This window comes from Bombus affinis, chromosome 5, assembly GCF_024516045.1.
Source record: "Bombus affinis isolate iyBomAffi1 chromosome 5, iyBomAffi1.2, whole genome shotgun sequence".
Classification (NCBI taxonomy): Eukaryota; Metazoa; Arthropoda; class Insecta; order Hymenoptera; family Apidae; genus Bombus; species Bombus affinis.
The window spans coordinates 9,556,533-9,577,995 of NC_066348.1; the positions used below are offsets into that span (position 1 = coordinate 9,556,533).

At 34.1% G+C, this 21,463-nt stretch overlaps 1 protein-coding gene across 2 annotated transcripts in view; it reads left to right on the top strand.

Annotated features, from left to right (window-relative positions):
• The window catches only part of LOC126916741 (uncharacterized), a 30,603-nt gene that overhangs the window by 5,067 nt on the left and 4,073 nt on the right, over positions 1 to 21,463 (top strand). The window contains exons 2-5 of one of the 2 annotated variants that reach the window (XM_050722829.1): positions 15,294 to 15,382; positions 17,465 to 17,638; positions 19,155 to 19,378; positions 20,681 to 20,845. In XM_050722829.1, coding sequence (XP_050578786.1) covers positions 15,340 to 15,382; positions 17,465 to 17,638; positions 19,155 to 19,378; positions 20,681 to 20,845 — 606 coding nt within the window. In that variant the 5' untranslated portion in view covers positions 15,294 to 15,339. Of the gene's footprint in view, positions 1 to 15,293; positions 15,383 to 17,464; positions 17,639 to 19,154; positions 19,379 to 20,182; positions 20,262 to 20,680; positions 20,846 to 21,463 lie in introns of those variants that run through there. The other variant, XM_050722830.1, reaches the window with a different exon arrangement.

Sequence of the window (21,463 nt, forward strand, 5' to 3'; positions counted from 1 at the left end):
CTTTTTCCAATATACTTGTAAATTCTAATTTAATTATGTATATAATATTAGGTATATGCAGCAATCGAGTGAAACGATGATGCTAGTGGTAACCGGGTAACGACATTCTTATTTGAAATTTACCTATTGACGAAGTGATACATAGCAGAAATATTATCTTGAATGTTTAACTAGCTTTCTGTCAGTTTCTACCGTATGTCGACTCAGTGCACGTCGCACGCCTATCAAAACAGCAACTTTTCTTTGCTAACAATGTTCCCATACGTTATTAATAATCAATCTCTTAAGTTCTAATTCTACAATGTATGCACGTTTAGGCGTAAAGGAAATTTCTCTTTCGAATATCACTCGTCGAAAGCTATTAGGGGAAATATTAAAAAGAATTTTTATTCTTGACCTCTAGAATGAAGTATAATTAAAATCAATGTTTTAACCAAGGATATTATTCTAATGTAATTCAGAAATGTAATTGATTTAATTTACGAGAATACAATAGACTTCAGTTTAGTCACGTGAAATTTGTATTCGCGTGAGGACCAGATCGGAAGGAATAAGATTTGAATAAAATATAGTATAACGACGCCTGTTCATACAGAAACACTGTTAAAATTGGATACTTTATCGATTTGAAGAGTGAAAGGATTGTTACTTTCTCTTACTCACTTCTAACCGAGGAAGAAAAGCGGAAGCAATGGATCAGATGAAGCTACCCGATACTGAAGTTCTCATGCGGTTCTTTGTACTTTAGATTTTTCCTCGCTTTTCTATCATTGATATACGACGTTCGTTCTTTGTCAATGTCATGTCATTAGTAGCTAGCAAAAAATTAATATCGTTTCTTGATTAATTGATCACAGTAGCGTCAAGCACTATGATAGATTATTGGCGACTCGGTTGTGAGATTGGGTTTCGTTGTTTAATTAATATTGAGTTGAAATCGAGGTAGATCGTATCCTATAACTTTTTGAAAGATAATTTATATTAAAAAATTTGTGGCGGTGGCAACGTTCGATTAAATCTGTTGAGCTCTATTTTACAGAAGACGAATTAAATATTTATAAGAAAAAGATTCGTCGGCTGTGTCTCGATTAAAGATATGAACTGCTAATTTCTTACAAGTCCTATATCTCGATGCCATACCTTGATTACCGACTTTGCCAGAGAATAATTTTTTAACACGACCTACGCGACGGTATCATCGTTGAAGCATTGCGTGCACCGCATTTGCGATATAACATGGTATGGAAAAACCATTATAGGATATTCTCTTGTTTGCTGCATACGTATTAGCCACACCTAAAGATACAACGAAATTGTAAACACAAAGATTGACGCGTTTCACTTCTCTTCGTGCCCACGCAAACTAATATCCATTAAACGCAGTTAAATGTATGCTTATGTAAAAGAAATTCGTGTTTATGGTCCAGGAAGTTCAAGGTCTTTATATAATTATAATACCGTCTCAAATATAGTTTGGTATAATCTTCTGTCCAATATTTGATTATTAGAATTCATTGTATTTACCTTTTTCTCTCCGGCAATTAACATTTTTAATAATTCTTCTTCATAGGTAAATAATTTTGGTAATTCATTAATTTTTATAATTTATCAATTCATCGTCATTTTCGACGATTGCTCGATTACTGTGTTAATCTTTTTTTTTTTCTTTTTTAATTGGATCTCCTCAACTGCAAGATTATTAGCGGCACTATGGTTGTAATAACTGGAAATGGAGAATCGACTTGCCGTAAGAGACGCTCCAAAGTGAAATCAAGCTTCCGCTATCGAGATTCATCCGGTGTTTGGTAGAAACCGGAGGAAAAGAATTCAGGTCGATCGCCGCTCCAAAACTGCGCGCTCGAAACGGGAAGTAATTAAAATAACACTCGCTTCCGTAAACGGCAAGAAAAAAATTTTACGGGCTAAAGTGCACACGTTGGCAACGTTACCAGTCCAAAAATGTCTAAAACTAGACTCGATGTGGCAATGGTACCAGGGAACGTGGGACGGCGTTACAAAACGTTCCGATTTCCTTTCTCTGAAAGTTTGCCTCGTGTCATGGTGAATCAGACGTTGTTAAAAAGTTCAAGAACGCGGGGAATTATAGCCCCCCTTTCGTCGTCCCTCTGCATTATCGTTCTTCTGAAGGTAAATAAAGTATTTAGTCGGAAACATAAGGATGATTGAATTTGAAGGAATATCTTGTGACTTGGCGCAGATACAGTACCCTTCCAAAAGTATTCCGACAGTTGCTTATCTTTGGAGAGATATATGTTGATTACAGAATCACGAATAAATCTAACTACGATGATTTTATTCCTTATTTTTAAAATTTCAAATCGTATATTTATACCATAAATTTTATATAAATAGCATGACGCAATTTGAAACTTTAACACACTGTTGGCCAATTTATAAACAAACGATCGTCAATGATTACTAATGGTTAATGACGAATGATTATAAGTAAATTATTATTCGTTGATTATAAGAATTCATAAGATTATAGGAGTATAAAAGAATGATAAATGTTGCTATCGACCATTAATTTCTTCTTAATTTACAAATCGGATATTTACGACTGATAAGTGTATATACAAGAAAAATTCCGTAAACGTATAAAAAAAGAATTAATAAAATATATACATATGTATACATATAAAAATGATAAAGCTCGAAGTATCATATTCGCAATATCATAAAATCATTCGTACACAGTGAATTAACGACATTAAATCTATCGTGCATTCTATGGTAGAGATTTAGATAGCGAGGTAGGTAAAATCTGGAAAATCAACTTTCTTCTCAATGGAATTAATTAAAATCCTCTTTTAGACTTTAACGGCATCGAACGAACATCAGCCTTTGAAAGTTTTGAATAAATAAACGTAGATCATTTAAAGAGAGGTTTCTGAACGCAGGAGGCGAACAAGTATCGTTGATTTACGGCTCGTTGTAACATTGTCCCGGAGAAATGAAAATCGTGAATGCCGAGATGCGTGGAGTCAGGGAATTCAGAATGAGTTATCTAATCGTTAGATGTGAACTGGCTCTTGACAATTGGAAGATTCTCGGCGATTGTTCTCGTAACAATCACACCAGCTGGGAACTGCTTTCAAACAACGATCGTTCACAGGATAACATAGCGACTTCTTAATGTGAGAATCGCTGTTACAACCATCCAAGTTCCCTCTCAGTGAGTTACGATAGCAGCTATAAAAAAAGGTGCGTGGAAGGTACCTCCTTGCGCATTCCAGCAAATACATATTTTTTCGATTCAATTACCGACCGTACAAATCCGATCCTCTTACTTTCTCATAAGATGTAGAAATCGACAAAAATGAATTTCATTGGAATCTTGTAAATTTGTTGAAATTCTTTGATCACCTCGGAGAATTTGACTTGTAGTTACGCTTCATTTAATTCGCTATTTAATAAGTAATTAACTGGGAAAATATTCTCTGCGTACATGTACGCTTGCAATAAGTGCTCTATAAAACTTGTGCAAATTCGCTAAGAAATTACAAATTAAAAATTTTGTCAGTATAATCGTGGGAGTATTAATGAAGCTTTAAAAGATTTTGTACGACGTAGATTGTATTTTCGACCAATCGTGGGCAGACGCGATCGCGATTAAGCGCGTCAACGGGAGTCGTAAATTCCCGTTACGATTCTAAGAATGAACACTGCGAATAGACCGATCCTCTGATTTCCGTTGAGATGATTCAGGTGGTTGAGGTGGTACAACGCTGCGATTAACAGGATTATAAACTATGTATTTCCAACAACTTTACACAAGTTAGTAACGCCACTGCTAAAGGTATCGTTGACGAAGAAAGGGATTACTCTTAAATGAAAGAATCTGGGTAGAGATGATGATTGACCTGACTACGTGTTGGGGAAACTGAGCTTGAGTACGAGTAGATATGTGGTCATCGAAGAAGTCTTGAGGTGTTGAGAGTGTTAGAATTGAGAGATAACTACTTTGATTGTTCTATTGATATCGACGATGATAGACTGTTCCGTCGTTCCAAGAGCAAGTCCAGTGTAGTAGTAGAAGTTGAGTTGACCCTCCTGATGTCGTAGAAGAAGTATAGATGACTGCTCTGTAACGATGAGAGCAAGTCTAGAGGGATGTAGTGACTGCTCTGCAGTTATGAGAACCAGTTGACTGTTCTATAGGTTCGAGAACAAGTGAATTTCGTTCTTGTGTGAGAAGGAAGCTCGGTAAGGGTGTGCCCTTTGAACGAAGAACGCGAATTCGTTGCTCACACTTTTAGTTAGGAAAGTGAGTGTAACGATTCGCGATGCCGATTAGTTATGACCAACGTTAGAAATTTAGGAGGAAAACGCCTCCTACCAACGTGGCTCATGGGCGACGTTGTTTATGGGAAAAACCAGCTTTTTCGTTAGGCAACTGTTCGGTTTTCCCATTAGGACCTAAGGACTGTTTTAAATAACAGTTTTAGCCGAAAGTAATTGCAGGATTGAAAGACAACATTTCCAAAAGGATAGATACTACGTACGTCCATTTGCTTCTACAAAATGCATTGCTAAATTCAGTAAATTGGATAAAAAATATGTCTGGATTAAAGTAAGAGAGGTAGAAAATACAAATATTAATACATCAAATAGAAACGTTTAAATTATACGCGTAACGTATAATCTATGCATAGTTGACAAATTGACTATTTAGATTCGGATTTAAAGAATTTATTTTGAATGGTTCGTATGGAATTTCGTTATCTGCCGTTGACGTAGGTTGTTCCTTGTCTCAGGAACCAGAAGTCCTCGTACGATACCTGTTGTTCATGCAAAAATATGCGACCTCGGTTCGGGAATGAAAATGTTTACAATAAAACTTAAAAGGCTTCTCGACCGGCCATGATTCTTGACCTTGCAAGTAGACGAAATATTCGTATTTTACCATGAACTTGAAAGAAAGATTGTAACTGTAACTGCACGCGAAAATCAGAGAGATGTACGTTTTCTTTTATCCGCTTTATATCGTAAATTATAAGCAATTATAATTCCATTTATTAAACAGCATGAATTTCAACATGAGAAAGCGCTATACTTCTTTTTCTATCAAGATAGTATTAAGTAACTGTGAACGTTCGAATTTAAAATAAATACATATATTACATATACATAAAATAAATACAATTTCCATAGTAAAAATCATTATGTCTGTTCTATATACATATTAATAGTTTTAAATCAATTTAAATCTATTAAAACTACGTACCATTTCGATAAATATATTTTTTCGTTTCGCACGTTTAAACTTGTAAAAATGATCATGGTTCGTACGTGTAACAGTTTCCTTACGTTCCATGTACTTTCATAAGTCTGACATAGATTTATAATTCATGTAAAACAGACACCAATGAACAAATTATTTCAATTTATACATACAGCATCAATTATACATAGTATCATACTTATACAATGAATGTATACGTAGATATGTATAGAGAGTTTTTATGTAAAACAGACACCAATGAACAAATTATTTCAATTTATACATACAGCATCAATTACATAGTATCATACTTATACAATGAATGTATACGTAGATATGTATAGAGGGTTTTTATTGCTCTGTTATTTATAAAAACAGATACACGTGTCTTGTAAATGTAAGATATTTGAATGGCAAATGGTGCTTTTATTCTCCAGGAATAAAATCATTAAGTTAAAAAATCATTGAATAATTAACAGTTTGGTAGAAAAAGTTGTTTATTACAAGAAGATGAAATAAATAATTTATCGGTCGATTAATGAGCCTTTTGAACGATACAATTCATAGTTTTTTTATGCTTGCTCCGCTGCTTTAACCATTTTCTTATCAAAGAATATACGCAAATAATATTCCATTAAAGATTCTTAAAATCAAAAGACTTTTTCATGGTTAATGAGTTGTATAATTAAGCCTTCTCTGTTTCAAATCGATTTTTCGAGAAATTTATTTTTCTCACTGTTAATTGTGTCAATCTTCTAGCATGACAACGACACGTGTGTGTAAGTAATAAAAAACGGCGACGGTATCAAATTATTAAGCCTGTCGGCAAGGTTCGCCGTTTTTTCGTCCCATTTTTTCTCCGGATCCTTAATATTGTTTCATATCTTCCTTTTGAATCTATATTTGGCCTGACTTTTATTATCCTGATTTTATTATCCCAAAGCATGCAAATAATACGCGTAAAAATGTCACTCGCTGAATTATTATTAAAAGTTTAATAGCGAATAGGAGAAGATTTACGACGTTCATTATGAATATCAAAGGAAAATCGCTACTACTGTTGCAACAAAAATTTGCATCCTATTTCCGATGACAATATCGCAAAGTTTTGAAACAGCGCAAAATCCTTTATTTCTCCAGGTTTCTATTCATTATTTTCATAAGGGTGCGTTTGATGAGCCAATCGCAACCTACCTTGTAGCAACGCACAACCTCAACCATCTGTAGTTAACCTTTTCTCCTAACGATGGAAGAAGTACCATGCATGGGAAAGTACTTTCCTAAGAATTCTCACAATCGCAGGACGTATAGTCGTCGCTATAATAAATATTACGAAGTTCTATAGATTCACGTTTAGTACTGGCACCGCCTATCGCGGTTAGTAGCGATCATGGCATATAGCGATTTTAATCATCGCACTGGTCTATGGTAATTTCCCAATCTTTTTTAAATCATGCTCTACTTCAACGCTTCAATGACTCCGACGTCCTCCTTAGCATAAGAGGCAACCAAGTTCTTAATTTAAAACTCATTTGTGCACTTTGCGTTCTCGCTGGATTATTTAAACTTGTACATACGTTCATACGATTAACTTTGCCCCAAGATGTTGTCATTGTTCGGATCTCGTGTCATTGTTCGTCACGCAGAAGTAGGACTGTCTCGAGTAAATTGCACGAAAATTGTGTCGCGTCAAATGTGAGAAATACGTTGCATGTCAGCATGCAACGTATGTCGTTAGCAACAACCATTTGGGTACATCATGGTGATGGAGTCTTCTAACGTGAGTCCGTTTCGTTGATCGTTTTTCTACTCATATTCACCTTGTCGATACTGATTATGAAGCAATTGATAAATATACATTTGCGCTTCATTCTTATTAATATTCTTCATTTCAAAATCCTCGTTTAAATAAGCAAATTGAAATAGGCTTTTAGTAATTTAATAGGCATGTAGAAAGAAGGTACATAAATGCAGGAAAAGGATCCTTTCGAAACCGTGATCATTGTTGGCGAAATTTGATCTTGCGAAAATAGAATTGAGGAAGGTGTAATACATAGTTGGAACCGGTCGATGGTCAGCCAAATGACCATGATCTTGGATCTTGGCCAGAAATCCCGTTCTCCATTGATGACCGGTTTTAACGCATTCAAGGAAGTGACAGTACGTTGTATGTAATTATATATGACCGTGGGCAATATGTAATTTTAAACTGATATTGCGTGCATTGTCCTAAATGGTCTCTGTATACGTCAGAAATTTAATCAGTTTATCTGCATTAATCGATTTAATCAGATTAATTCTCCATTTTTTGGAACAGATATCCATTCAATTATTTGTACGTTCTTCTGTTTATATTGTAATATACATCACATTTAAGGTCGAAAAATATGCGTTTGTTGCGATAAACTTCCTACATGCAAATTACATTTCTAAGCATCATCGTCTTAATAAATAATGTACGAGTCAATGGATGTGTAAATTTGGATAATCTTAACACATTCGCTGTGCAAGTCTCGAATCCGAGTCTACCACACTTAGGTACTTGTTACTTGTAACGTGTATGCCTAACATCTACTCGAATGCTGAAAGCAAATTAAACATCATGAAACTTTGAAAAAATAAATATCTTCGTAACAATGTATACAAAACGCATCAGTAGAGTTTCACGATATATTACAAAAATTGATTTTGTACAAGAGTTATCTGTTAGCATATGACACATATGTATAACGAAGAGTCAACTTGAATCGAAGATCGCAGGAGGAAAACGCGATAAGCACGTCTATGTTGATTTTCGGATTTCCACGTCATCTTATTACTAAACAGCAGCATTTTAATACAACACGCAATGAAACGAATCTGCTGATCGAAGGACAAACAAATTTTCATATCGTAAACATGTATCTTATATCGAATAAACAAGGGATTTTGTAGAATATAAATTTCTAGAATAGAAATATTTACTACTCAGGGCCAAAGGTACTGAACAATTCGCCAAAGGCCAAAATCTAAATTTGTATACTGACATTAATTTCGTTGATTATTTTTCATCCAGGAAACGATTCGAAAGAAATATGGAAGGCATTAGGAGATACATATCTTAAAAGTTCGTATTCATAAGTTTTATCGGAAACGCTGTCACACAGTTTGCAAATGTGAACGTTTCGTTTGAGATATCCGATAAGCAGGTTTGTTCAACCGGAAAGACAGTTTTCACGTGTGGGATGGTCGTTCGATCGCGAGTATGTACATTTTCTGTTGAATGGCCTTGAAAGAAGCGACAACGACCTGGTGACGAGGTCGTATGAATTTCGTTTCGCCTCATTATATAGACACGTCCGATCAGTTACTTACGAACACAAATTATCGCGTGTGTTCCATCGAACTTATTGTTAGCTCGACCAGTTACGTTCGAAAGATTTACTTTCTGATTATCATATTCGTGTCTAATCCGTATGTCGTATGAGCGAAGCATCATTATGATAAACCGGTAGTAAAAAAAAAAAAGACAAACTGAAACGTTTTCCGTGTAAGCCCAATATATGCGAAGTTTCCTATCGTTGATCTATAATTTTCTGTCAGAAAACATAAACTAGCTTTTGAATTAATCAGTTGGTGGAACCTAATGACATTTGGTAGAATAAATTACCGCGGCTGTTCTTCCTTATTTATGGCAAGATGTTTTTCAATTACAAAATTCCGGATAAGTTGAACTGTAATGGTAATGCTTTTACTCTTCATAATCGTCGTAACTATGCGCGTAATAGAATATCATACGATTAAATTGACAAGCTCTTCAAGTTCTTTGGTATCTCAGCTATTAATCACACGAGCAAGGTTCCTCTAAAACGATACAGAGGTTTTCGTCGTTAAATTGAAAACAGTGATATTTAGGTAGCCAACGTATGCAATAGTATATACATATAGCAAATAGTCAAATAGACTGCCGCTATGTTTTTCAACAGATGATCTGAGTTCGTCTGTGGCTTCCGTGACGAAATGTAGCTACTGTTTCTAATTACTAATTACTCGTAACTCACTTGTACATTCCGGACAAATTAAAATATCATTGCTACGAATCGATCAAAATGCTCGAATTTAATATCGACAGGCTGCTTGCGAACGAGTAACGAGAAGTAAAAATAGCAAAGTGGCATCAAAAGTAGGACAATGACGGATAATGGGTGAAGTTTGCGGATAGCGTTCGTCCAGGTATCTCGTTCAACTCATGCGGAAAGTTTCACGTGATCGAACGACATAAATCCAAGCTTTAAATCGCTCGAGGGAGATATGTGAATGCCTCCAAGATAGTCGGCTAGCCGCTCACTTTTTCTTTGCGAAACGCACGGTGCAGCGAGTGTTGCGCCAAACGAGGAAATGCAACGGACACGTGAACGATCGAGACCAGCTACGGACACCCTGATTTTCATCGAAATCCTACGTCGAATCTCGTAGAATCTTATGAACTTCGATCAGCCTGCTTCGACACTTCTTGCGGCTTCACGGTGAAAGTGAAAGTTTTCTAAAGAATTTACAATCGATTTGAATAGGAATTCCGATCTAGGGTAACACATACAGGGTGTTTTGTAGGAACTTACGCGCTGTACCGCAACTATTAACCGATCGAGGAGCAAAGTTGGATCGACGTAACGCCTCATTCGTGATTTGGATTTTGATCAACGTGCTGTGGCAGATTCTACCGAATATCGCGTTAGGATTACGAAAAAGAAATTCCGGGAATTCGCTCGATATCTTTCTCGTTATCGTTTCTTTCCCCATCTGGACGACACGATTGTATGAAATATGAAGAAACTGAAGTTGTGACATCGTTGTGACGTATCTTCTCTTCAAGTTATACAAATTGTTTCCGTGCCTCTGAGAGATGGAACTGTATTCTTACAATTAGAACGTGGAAATAAGAAGAGCAATATTTGTACATAGAAAATGTATAAAGAAGTTGGAACGTGTTTAACGCAAGCGTATATTTACAGAGATTAGAAAAGTATTTAAACAAGTATTTAAATGTCCCATTATATTAAACAAACCTCGATATTGAGTGGGACCATCTTTAACACTTATTATACGTTTAAGATATCCTTACGCTGTATGCTAATTTTTTGGTATATGTACGTATGTTTATAATAAACGTCTTGTAATTTTTATGTAAATTTTCAATATGATCATGATAGTCCCATTGCAATGTTAATGAAACTTTGAACGCATATAATATACATATGTATGAAAGTTTTCCATAGAAAGTGTCCAAGTACTTTTCCGAGACACATTATATATCGTCATTGATATCGCGGTTACATCGACACGTTGCCGTCATCATCGATAATTATTCTTACGTTGACAGTGGTATTGTCTAACGATATTATTTCTCAATAGACTAGATGAGATTGCAATTTGTACGTGTATAGTTGTAGTTCTGTTCGAGGACGATCTCGAAGGACGTAGCAGGACCGTTACACACGGTTTAATGGAAAAATTGTTTATTGGATATTTCAGACACGAGTAGCAACAGTTGACTAATGGTGTTCGTCTGAATTATTAAGTACCTAACACCCGAACACTCTGCCAAACATGGTATTTGTCATATGGAAACCGCGACAAGAATACGTTAAAGATGATAATCGAAAGATAAATTTTGGCAAAACGACACTGATGTATGAAAAGCCATTTATTCGAAGGAGCAACAAGCAAAAGAACGATTTAACTAAATATTACTTCAATTTATTATTAATTCAATTCACGTTGTTCGTATGCTTAACTCGTATTTCATAATACGCTTGATTACGTCAGAGAATCCGTGACTTCGTACTTAACAGTTATCCACGTTACGATAATTTATAGAATTACAGTCGGATTGAAATTAATTTCGATTCAAAATATCGTAATGCCGATTTGCAATGTAAATTTAGGTTCTCGGTTTTCCCTAACTAATGAACCATATTTCATCTTTTTTACAAGTCAAAAAAAAAAAAATTGATTTAAAATCCGTCTGCAAGTCTGTATTTTACTAATAACGGTGTTACGAAGTCTCCGTTGTAAATTTTGTAAATATAGTACTTCGTGCCTCGAGTATGAACATCTACGAGCTTTCGAAAATTTGTAACGTAATTTGAACGAGCAAAGAGACATTCGTCGATTAGAAACATCCTGATAATTCCAAGCTTCTAAAATACAACGCGCACGAATTATACGAATTATAAAATATTATCTCAAAGCCGGAGTTGAAAAGTTCGTTGCGTTGTTTATAAGATTTCCTAGGATTTGAAGAATCCTGCAAGTTCCAAGCTTCTTCAGAATTCAAGACATAATTGTTTAATTACAAGACATTATAGAGGAAATACTGAAAAATATTAGAACATCTGGAACATCACGATAAAGCGAATGTATGTGTGCATAAATCTCCTCTTAATTTATGATCCTTTACAGTTTACGACAGTTGATAGTTGATTTTACGTGTGACCAAGAAAAGCCAACCAAGTTGGTTGCAAATTGTGGTTTGCAAAAAAAAAAAAAAACAAATATACTGCGTCAGGACGAATAACGAAATGTTCATGCACACTCTTTGCTTCAGCTGTATGAATGCACCCTAACGTTTCTTTGAACGTGTCCTGTTTGTATATGCGGTATCACAGTGGCGTAGAGATCCATTTGTGAGACCACACCTTACCGCGTACGTATGGAATGACAACTTGAAACTTGGTAGTCCTTGAAGTACCTCAAATAAAAATTTGGTATTAAAAAAAGAAGCTCTTCCACTGATAATCCAAGTTTGACGAATAAACAAGCGAGAAGCAAAGTGAAAAGCAAAGTGGAATTCTCGCCTGTTAGTCACCGTGGCAGCTTTTATATTTGAAAAGATGATACGTTTCGTATAGCTGGCGCGAACGAAATAATATGACAAACCGCTGAAACACGCGAATTGTCAATAATTACTTTTCAGCTTTCCTATTATTGCAGCGTTTCGCGATAGTGACGCGCGAATCAGAGATCGTTCGCGCTTTTTACCCGCAAGCGTGCGGATTATACGAACACCTTGCCGCAATATCTTGAAAGAATACAAGTGAAAGGAACAGGTTGTGAACTCACGATACTTCTAACATTGGTTTCGTCGATTTACTATAAAATGCTCTTATCAAAATTCCCCATAAAACCACCGCCGTAACCAATTACGAATGCTGTGTCGAACACGAGGACGAAAAGAGAAGAAGGAAAAAGACGAAGAAGAAAAAAATGATTAATTCATTTAAATGAGATGATTAATTCTTCTCTTTTTCGTATTTTTACTTTCGTGTTATTTTTAGTATTAATTTGCGACTTTCTTTCGAAATCATTTTTATCCTTGAAACTTGAAGGAGAAATGTAAATAGAGATTTCTATAAGTAAACAATTTTTCTGTGCGAGGAAAAATTGATATCGTTTCTAGTGTTGCGAATCGATCTAGAATTATAAATTCCAGTCATGCCCGTTAAGCATCCAAGCTGGAACGGTATTGCCTTTTACTATTGTTTCACGCTAACTGATTACCAACACTGTTCTTATGCAATAATTTCGTTGCCTTCTCAACGGTCCGCGATTCTGTACATGTGCACGATGAGATAGCGCATCATTCAGGACACCATTCATACGTCTCGTCTCGTCATGAGGATGCGTTGCATATTATAATGGTGTACTATACATGTATATAAAGTAAAGAGTGGCTCCACATACTGACCTTAATTACGTACACTAAGTCTGCATACACCCCTTAAATACAAGATGTTAGCCTTACGAATCTTTTGACGTATTAGATCTCACCCGTTCTTCAGTTTCGCATCTTAATGCGTCCCTCGGTGTTAGATGGACACGGTAACAAATCAATGAAACGGAGAGGCAAGTGATTAATTTTGAAAATTATTTTGTTGCGATTTCGTATTCTTCACAGGGAATAGAAAAGAAATAAAAGTAAAAATACTTCAGGAAAATTGTTCTGTAAATGGCCGAATAACTTTTTTTACTGGGAAAGTGTGTCAAATAGATACGAGTTACGGGTGAGAGTCGAGACACATATTGTTGGAACGTAACACGATTTACTTGCTATCGTATTTATCGAGAAATAAAAAAGATATAAAATATAATGTTGCGAAGATTACACGCACCTTTCATATACACAAAATCATAAAAATATCGAACGTTATATCAATATTTTGCAGGCCTTCGCTTCCTTATGTAGGCATAAATCTTCTTGACCCTGAACAGATTTAAGATTTTGCAGTTTCTGATGAAACTCTATCTCGAGATTCTTCGAGAGTTCAATATTTTAATTCTGCCAATTCCGCTTAAAAGTATCTTAATAATAATTACGTCGATACATAAATATAAATAATTTGGTGATAAAGCGCGCGTTTTTAATTCCTCTAATGAGGTAGAAAATTCGCTAGACACGGTTGACTTTCGTAACCGATGTATTAGACGCAAAAATGAGTTCTTTCCATTTTACAACTTCCATTTCACGCAAAAATCGGAAAGAATTCATTTCTTCGGCTGATATATGGCAACTTATATAAAGATTAGACGTAAAGTAAACGTGTGTATAGCTTTTTGCAAGGACTCGACACACGTGTTGTTTAGAAAGTAACTCGATATATCTGCTGATCTTAATTACGTGTATGTGTAAGAATTTCAAGTTTTAACATTTTGTTTTAACTGTTGCAAAGACTTAATTTTACGATACGGCGTAGACTTATAGAAACTATTTGCATACGATCGTATATCTTAACAAATTTAAATAAACTTTATGGAGAACCGCTTTTGCATTTTATTTTTGTTATTCTCGGTGATAATTATTCGTGTTGCCGTGATTAAGAATTCGACATAGAGATTTCGGAAAAATATTGAATAGAGATGAATATAATTAACCGTGTGGAATGTTATATAAATTACAAAGGTATATAAATTACAAATACAAAGTACAAGGGTTCAAGAAATTATACTATATGATGTATTACTTCTTTATACATGTATCTGATTGAAGTAGCCGTTATTTAGACATTAAACGTCGTACATAATGATATTAATTATGTAAAAATGCTGTCACTGCCGTGAAAACGAATTTGCAAGAATTTCTCTAAAATTCGTATAATATTAGCTATGCTTAAATTTGTTAACCGTGTCTATTTCTAATAAGAAAGTTTTTATAACGTCAAAGATCACACGATTTATTTCATTTCGCTAATGAAATAAGGAAAGATACATCATCTTGCAAAAACGTACGTTCTTTAAGGTCCTTTCGATATATACAACAATAAAAGAAGAACGTATAAGTAAAAGATATTTATTATCCTTATTTGCAAATGTGTGCCAATGTTAATTACAGATGGAAGACATAGAAGTTTCAACACGTTGAATATTCCTGAGGTAGTTATGATTCAATAAATATCTTCTGCTTCTTATTTTTACTATCACTATTTCTGCGACTGATGTAACTCACGTGTCTTTTTTTTTTCCCTGTTCGATTATTTACAATCCCATCCACGGAATAATAATATTCCTTCCATGAGCCTTTCGTGACATATTACGTATAAAGTATTTGCTTAGGACAATTATTGCACAAAATCCATTATGCTAATGACGAGGGCTGTGAAGCGTGCAACGTTTGAAAAGTACGCCCAGCAGAACCATTTATTTATGCATTCACCATGATTACCTTCTTGGAATCTTCCATTACCACATTTGTATTATGTAAAAGTATCGGTATTGTGCGGCGAGATTAATTTTTTTTTTTTTGTCCCCTGAAAAATGCTTTTCAACTGCGGTTAATTTTAAACGCAAAGGCTATTGCGTAATTTAGAATTCAAGCTGTATTTGTACGGTGAATAATCGACGAGGTCGTATATTGAAGAAAGGGCTGTTGTTAAATAAGTTTTAAGCGAGAGATTTATTTAATTTATATTTATTCGTGTTCGTTGAATACACGGTTATTTAAATAAATATATACTTGACTTGAGTTTATATTTAGTAGGTGCATGCATATTTTATATTTACGTTTCTGTTTCAGATTAAAAATTCATGCTCTGGCGTAGAATGAAATCAGGCTGACTACGATGCTGTCGAAATATTTGATTATTGCCATATCTTTAGTATGCGGTGAGTATTCATCCATCTGTATTTTAATATTGTATTTAATATTAATAAGATATTGATCGCGAATATATGCAAATTTTTGTCGCCCATAAAACTAATAATATTTTCTAATTAAAAAGTATCTTTTTAGGACAGAAATATCGTTTAAGAAAGACGATAAAGTACGACTGATCGATATCAGAATATCAATTTCTGTTGAAATCCTTTGAACATTGCCGTCTCTTGAGCACAGGATATTTTTAAACCCATTTTCATGTCTCTTTAATCTTAGTACGCTACGTGTTGATCAAAAGGTTTCAGCGCGGATACCTAAGGCGTCTCTTTATTATCAAATGGCTACTCGTTCCCACACTTGCCACGTACTAGCTATATATACAAATATACGTGTGTACACGTACTCTTCTGTAATGTAAAGGACTTCGATTTGTAAGCAACGTTGTGCTCATTTCGTTACAGCATCGACGGGCTCGAGACTTTGGACACGCCACTCGAGTGCAAAATTAACCATGATTCAAATGTAAATTTCGCGGCGAAACGAATTTTCTACGAAACAAAAAGGAACCTACGAGCAACAACTTGCGCAATTTGAAATTTTAAAAAATCGTTCACCACTTCTGCTTTCGTTTTTATTCCATAGCATAATGAAATGATATAGAAATGCATCATTTGCAGAAGCTGTATAGTCATTATCTTGGAACGTCATTTTAGACAGCAATTTAGAAAGTAATCTTTTTTTAAAGAGATTGCCTTAAGTGGAAATTCTGGTATCCTTTGTGTAAAAAATAAAAAAGTATTGACACGGATGAAAGGATTCGTCTTCTCTTGAAAAACAAGCAATTCCAATAATATTCCTCCATATTATCGTATAATTTTGTTTAAGTTTATTTATTCGTTTTTCGAAAATTCTATAATTATAATTGTAATTTGTTTGTTGATGTATAACGTGTACCTAATGTACGGCAACATAATCTGTTCAGGGAGGTTTCAAATGTTCCAATAAAATCGTGAAAGATTTCTACGTTTTTACTTGCAAATAAAATAAAGTTATAGTTACTCTTATAAGCAGTGGTTATTGTTAACGCTTTTTTAAATTGTTACTATTACTATTTTCATAGGTAAGGGAATTCCATGAAACTCTATGTAATGAGGAAACAAGGTAGATACAAGTATCGATGTTTCGTTATCGTTTCATTGCATCACAAAGGAATTATATAATAGAAAAACGGAAAAAATATAAAGTTATTTTTCACTTGTCATAGATAGATTAGAGAAATTACACGCGTTTCCACTTCCTTAAGTTTCTAGATACAATTTCGTGAGCTAAAGCAATTATTACCTCATTTTATGGTAACTTGTCAATTTATTCCGTTCCTATTACACTTTATCTATGTAATAAATCGTGCAATAATATAAGTGCCTAATAGAAAGTAAGTTATTGTAAGTTACACTATTGTAAACAAAATTATACTATTTCTGAAAAAGTTTATTATAAATATAGATACGTCGTATCGGGAGAAAATGTACACATTTTTCTACGATTACGATCTACTAAATTTGAAATACGTACAAAGATGTTAAACAAACACAAATGGAAAAATTAGATCTCAATTGGTGCAAACGTACACTACGCTGTAAATGTAAAGTGGAAAATTCAAAATCGATGAAGCTAATTGCGTAATTCGATCAATGTTCAAATAAATCATTTGAATAAAATAAAATAAATAATTTGAATCGACGAAACGTAGACCTGTATAACGAAGTACGCACGTTACTCAGTTTCCAACAAAAACCTAATTTCAAAATCCTGTAAATTATTTCATAAATTTAATACCTCGTATATAACTCGCGGATTTCAATTTTAGATTCGTATTAAAAAGAAAAGTACAAAATTTCTTTGCATTATGTATTTACAAAACGAACATTCCTTTACGGAATTTCAAGCTAAAATCACGCATTGCCGCGTTACGTACCTCGCAACGTAACACATTACATAAAGACATTACACTTAACGACAATTCCTCGAACAATCGATCGTTTATGAAACGAAGATAAGCAGTATTAAAAAGTATTTGATTTCACTTTTAGTTACAGAATGTGCGACCCAAGTTTACAAGAGTCAGTCAGTCGAGACCGCTGTAGTGATCAAACCGGCGGTTGTGAACGATGACTTTATTACACAAACCGTCTATGGATTCTTGGATTTCACTACCACGATCGGAAACACGGTGATGGTGTTCAGCCCACAAAGCGCGCCAGCAGGTATAATTTCGTATCTTTCTACTTAAAAAATGATGGTAGATCCTTACGCCCAAGAAGCGTCATTTAAATTAATCGATTTCAGCATCTCCATCATTTTGAACAGAATCTCAGAATTATTCGAGAGAAAATACGTACTGTCCCACGTAATAAATTTTTTTTAATATTAATCTCAAGTGACCTCGTTCCTGTACGTGTCCACCAAGGCACTTTGATTCGCAATAAACGATAACACCTGCGTAACACGCGATAAATGACAATTTTCCCCGGAGACGAAGAGACTAAAATCTTATATCTTGTAATCTTCTACTTCCATATAAGTATGCCTTTAACGCATCAAGGGCCAACGCTTTAACGCGACATTCCATTAACAATTTTTTCTCAATTCCTTTACGTTACTGAATTCTATTTCTCAACATAATGATTATGAAAGTGAATGCCACGGATTTGCTTAATATTTTCTTTTTTTTTTCATATTTCTTAATGTTTCTTCTCTCACCTAGATCTCATAAGCGAAGAGATCATCGCGTGAAGAAAGCAGTTTCCACTTTCCAAAAATTTGAGTAAACCGACAAGAATCAATGAAAATGAATCACCTCTTAAAACTATACTGCCATAAATTTATAATTAACTAATGTTCGTAGTAATAGACCGCTTCTCTCGTGACTCTTTCGGTAAATTGAATTTAAATATCGCAGCTACCTCTAATTGCCATAGCGCTCTTCAGTTGTACGAATTTTGAAGGAATTGAGATCGTGTACAGTGAACCTTTCATTCCAAATCTCTAGAACATCTGTTATCCCAATTTAGTTTTTATATCTCCATATACAAAAACATGCAAATTGTTCTGCCTCTGAACAACGTTGCGTCGAAGCGACGCTATGGATTAAATCATTGTTTGGTCCTTGGTAAACATTGCCAAAACTACGCTTGAGCGAAGGGATCCGAAGAATCAGCAAATTCGTTGAATTATACCAAGGTCTTAAGAAACGGATGTTCTTGACACATAGTTTTGACTACAGCTTGTTTATTGTCAGGTGTTTTAAGAGAACGCTTCCCGTTTGTCATCTTATTGTTCCTTTACAACCATGAGCGCAAGCACGTCTATTGTTTGACGTTTGTATTATTGTATTGTATTAATTTCGGTATAATTTCTCAGCTCGGCGATGTATCCGAATTTTCGCTTCATAATTTAGCACAGAAATATAGAATAAAAGCGAAGATTGAGTCAGCATGGATACTTTAATGCAACATATGCGAAGAGATCGACTTTTCGTAAAGATCGAATATATAATTTTTATTCTATTTCGGAGAATGTGAATTCCGTAATAACAAGAAACAGAAGAGAATTGTAACATCGCGTAATAAGAATTCTGGAAAATTTTACGAATCGAAAACTGGGATTTTTAATTGTTCGAAACATTTGTTAGAGCGTTAAATAAATGTTCGCGATTTTCTTCGATATGAGAGTTCGATGATGTTTTGATGATTCTAATTACTCGTCGAAACCGACTTGCAGACGGGGGAAAAGAAAAGAAAAGCAGCGTTTCTATTATTCAAACGAAACCGAGCGAGACGAAAGAAAAAGCGCCTCCTGCTATTCAACCAAGCAAGACGTTCAAGACAAATTCCGAGGAAGAAACAAAAAAGCAAGCTAAAGGCACGAAGGTTGTTGTAAATTCAGTGATCGAGCAGAATGTCATTAATTCTGAGGATAGTGGATTAAGAACTGTAAAAAATCAGGTGAGATAAATTAGCGATATTTTTCGTGAATATAAAGAAAAAAAATGATATAACTATCGAGACAAGAAATATGTGTCAGTATAATCGCACAATTTATTGATCATACATGGATTATCGTTTTTTGACTCATCGTTTAATTTTAAAATCTCGTATTATATTAGGAGAAATAGAAATATGGTATAATTAAAATATGTATAAAATAAGAAGGAAGGTACTTTCCCTTCTGTCAAGCTAACTTTTCCGGTTTAAACCGTTTATTCATACTTATCTGTGCCTAAGTACGTACATGCACCGATGTAAAAGATTTCTACTTTCAAACGATCGCCTAAACTTAAAGTAAATGATTCAACCCGCTATTGCATATATCATTTAATATCTTCAATTGATTTCGTATTTTGACGCTTTTTGAATTTACAGCAAAGCGTTCTATCTTGGATACTAACGAAATAAATAATTACGAATTGTGATAGTATTTATACGAACGTTTTGCCAATGAAAGAAATTGATTCAGAGTGGAGGTAATGTTTGCATTATAAATTTAAATTCATTAAACGATGAAAGTTAAACTTTTCTCATATACAACTCTCTTCCAATACGTTGTGTTGGAAATTTCCAATTAAATTTAATTTTTTTCCACGTTAATTAAAAATATAAATATCAAATAACTGTTGTGAAACATGGGAGTATATCGAGGTCTTTTTACGTAACATAATTTATTGCTTCGAATTTATATTAAACGAAATGATACGTAGATTTTTATATTGTTTGACGATTTAAAAAATAAATGACATTTATTTTATATAGTTGTGGAAATATGATGCAAATCGCACTTCATGTAGAAGAACTTTGGGACGAAGGTGAAACACGTCCAGACCAAAATCTTGTGAGTTAGTTCATTCTTTTATTAAACGTTTAAAGTAGTATTTATATATTTTTAAAAATTCACAATTCATATATAATTGCAATAAGTGCTTGTTTCCTGTGTATGTGTATTCGACCAAACAAAACATAATTTATATGCTTTGAGATGATTACCAAAAGAAAAGGAGAAATTATATGCTGTGCTGAATTTAAAGACGTTAATCGTCGTTATACTTGTTACACGAAAAGACCTCTCTCTCTCTCTGAACTCCAAAGATAATAATGAAAAATTAATAACTAATAACATTATGCCGAGCCTATTACCATGAAAATAATGTGTATCATTTCATGTACTCTACTTACTAGTAATAAATCAAATTTATGAATGTTCAATGTAATTTACATATATTTCCTGCTCATTACATGCAATATACGTTACAGGAACCGAAGACTCAAACACAGGTAATGACAAAGAGTCCTGTGATATCTTCGCAAGTGCAGGTAAAGTCAAAGGACGAAGCACCAGTCGTTAAGAATAATCTTGCGGAACCTGAATACGACTTCCTATCGAAGCAACCTGCAGAAGTAGTTGATGAGACGTACAAGGTAAAAAAATTTGGACGACTATTTTTAGTAAAATATTGATTCTCAAAATTTGTTGGAATCGCAAACAATATCCTAATAGGCGTGTTAATTAAATTTCTAAGTTTAAAGTTAATATTACTTTATATGCTATATTCATAATATTAATATAACTCTTCGTTAATCAATTTTCTGATAATCATTTTGCTATATTGTGAACTCGTAGCTACTTTATTAAACGATAGTGAATAATTCTGCGGTACGTGTACAACTAATTACAGGAAAGCCTTCCGTTCCAAGTCATTGATCAATAATGCAATTTTTCACCTATTAAGCCTTCCTCGTTGCATATTATTGACATTGACACAAATAGTTGCAGTATCGTACGTAAATATGAGATAAGGTGACTGAACCAGTAGATCTAGTTCTCGCTATTACAAATTAATAGATTCTGAAATATTTGCCTGATTTAGATTCTGAAGAATAAAGTGTTATTGAAAACGATCGAAAGTCAATTAAGTGTCATAAATTGTACTCATAAATTATATTTCTTACAAGAATGTTATAATATTGCATCTTTTACATAAATGTGTATTTTACAATGAACGAAAATGCAATATAGATTATGTTTATCGAGATTAA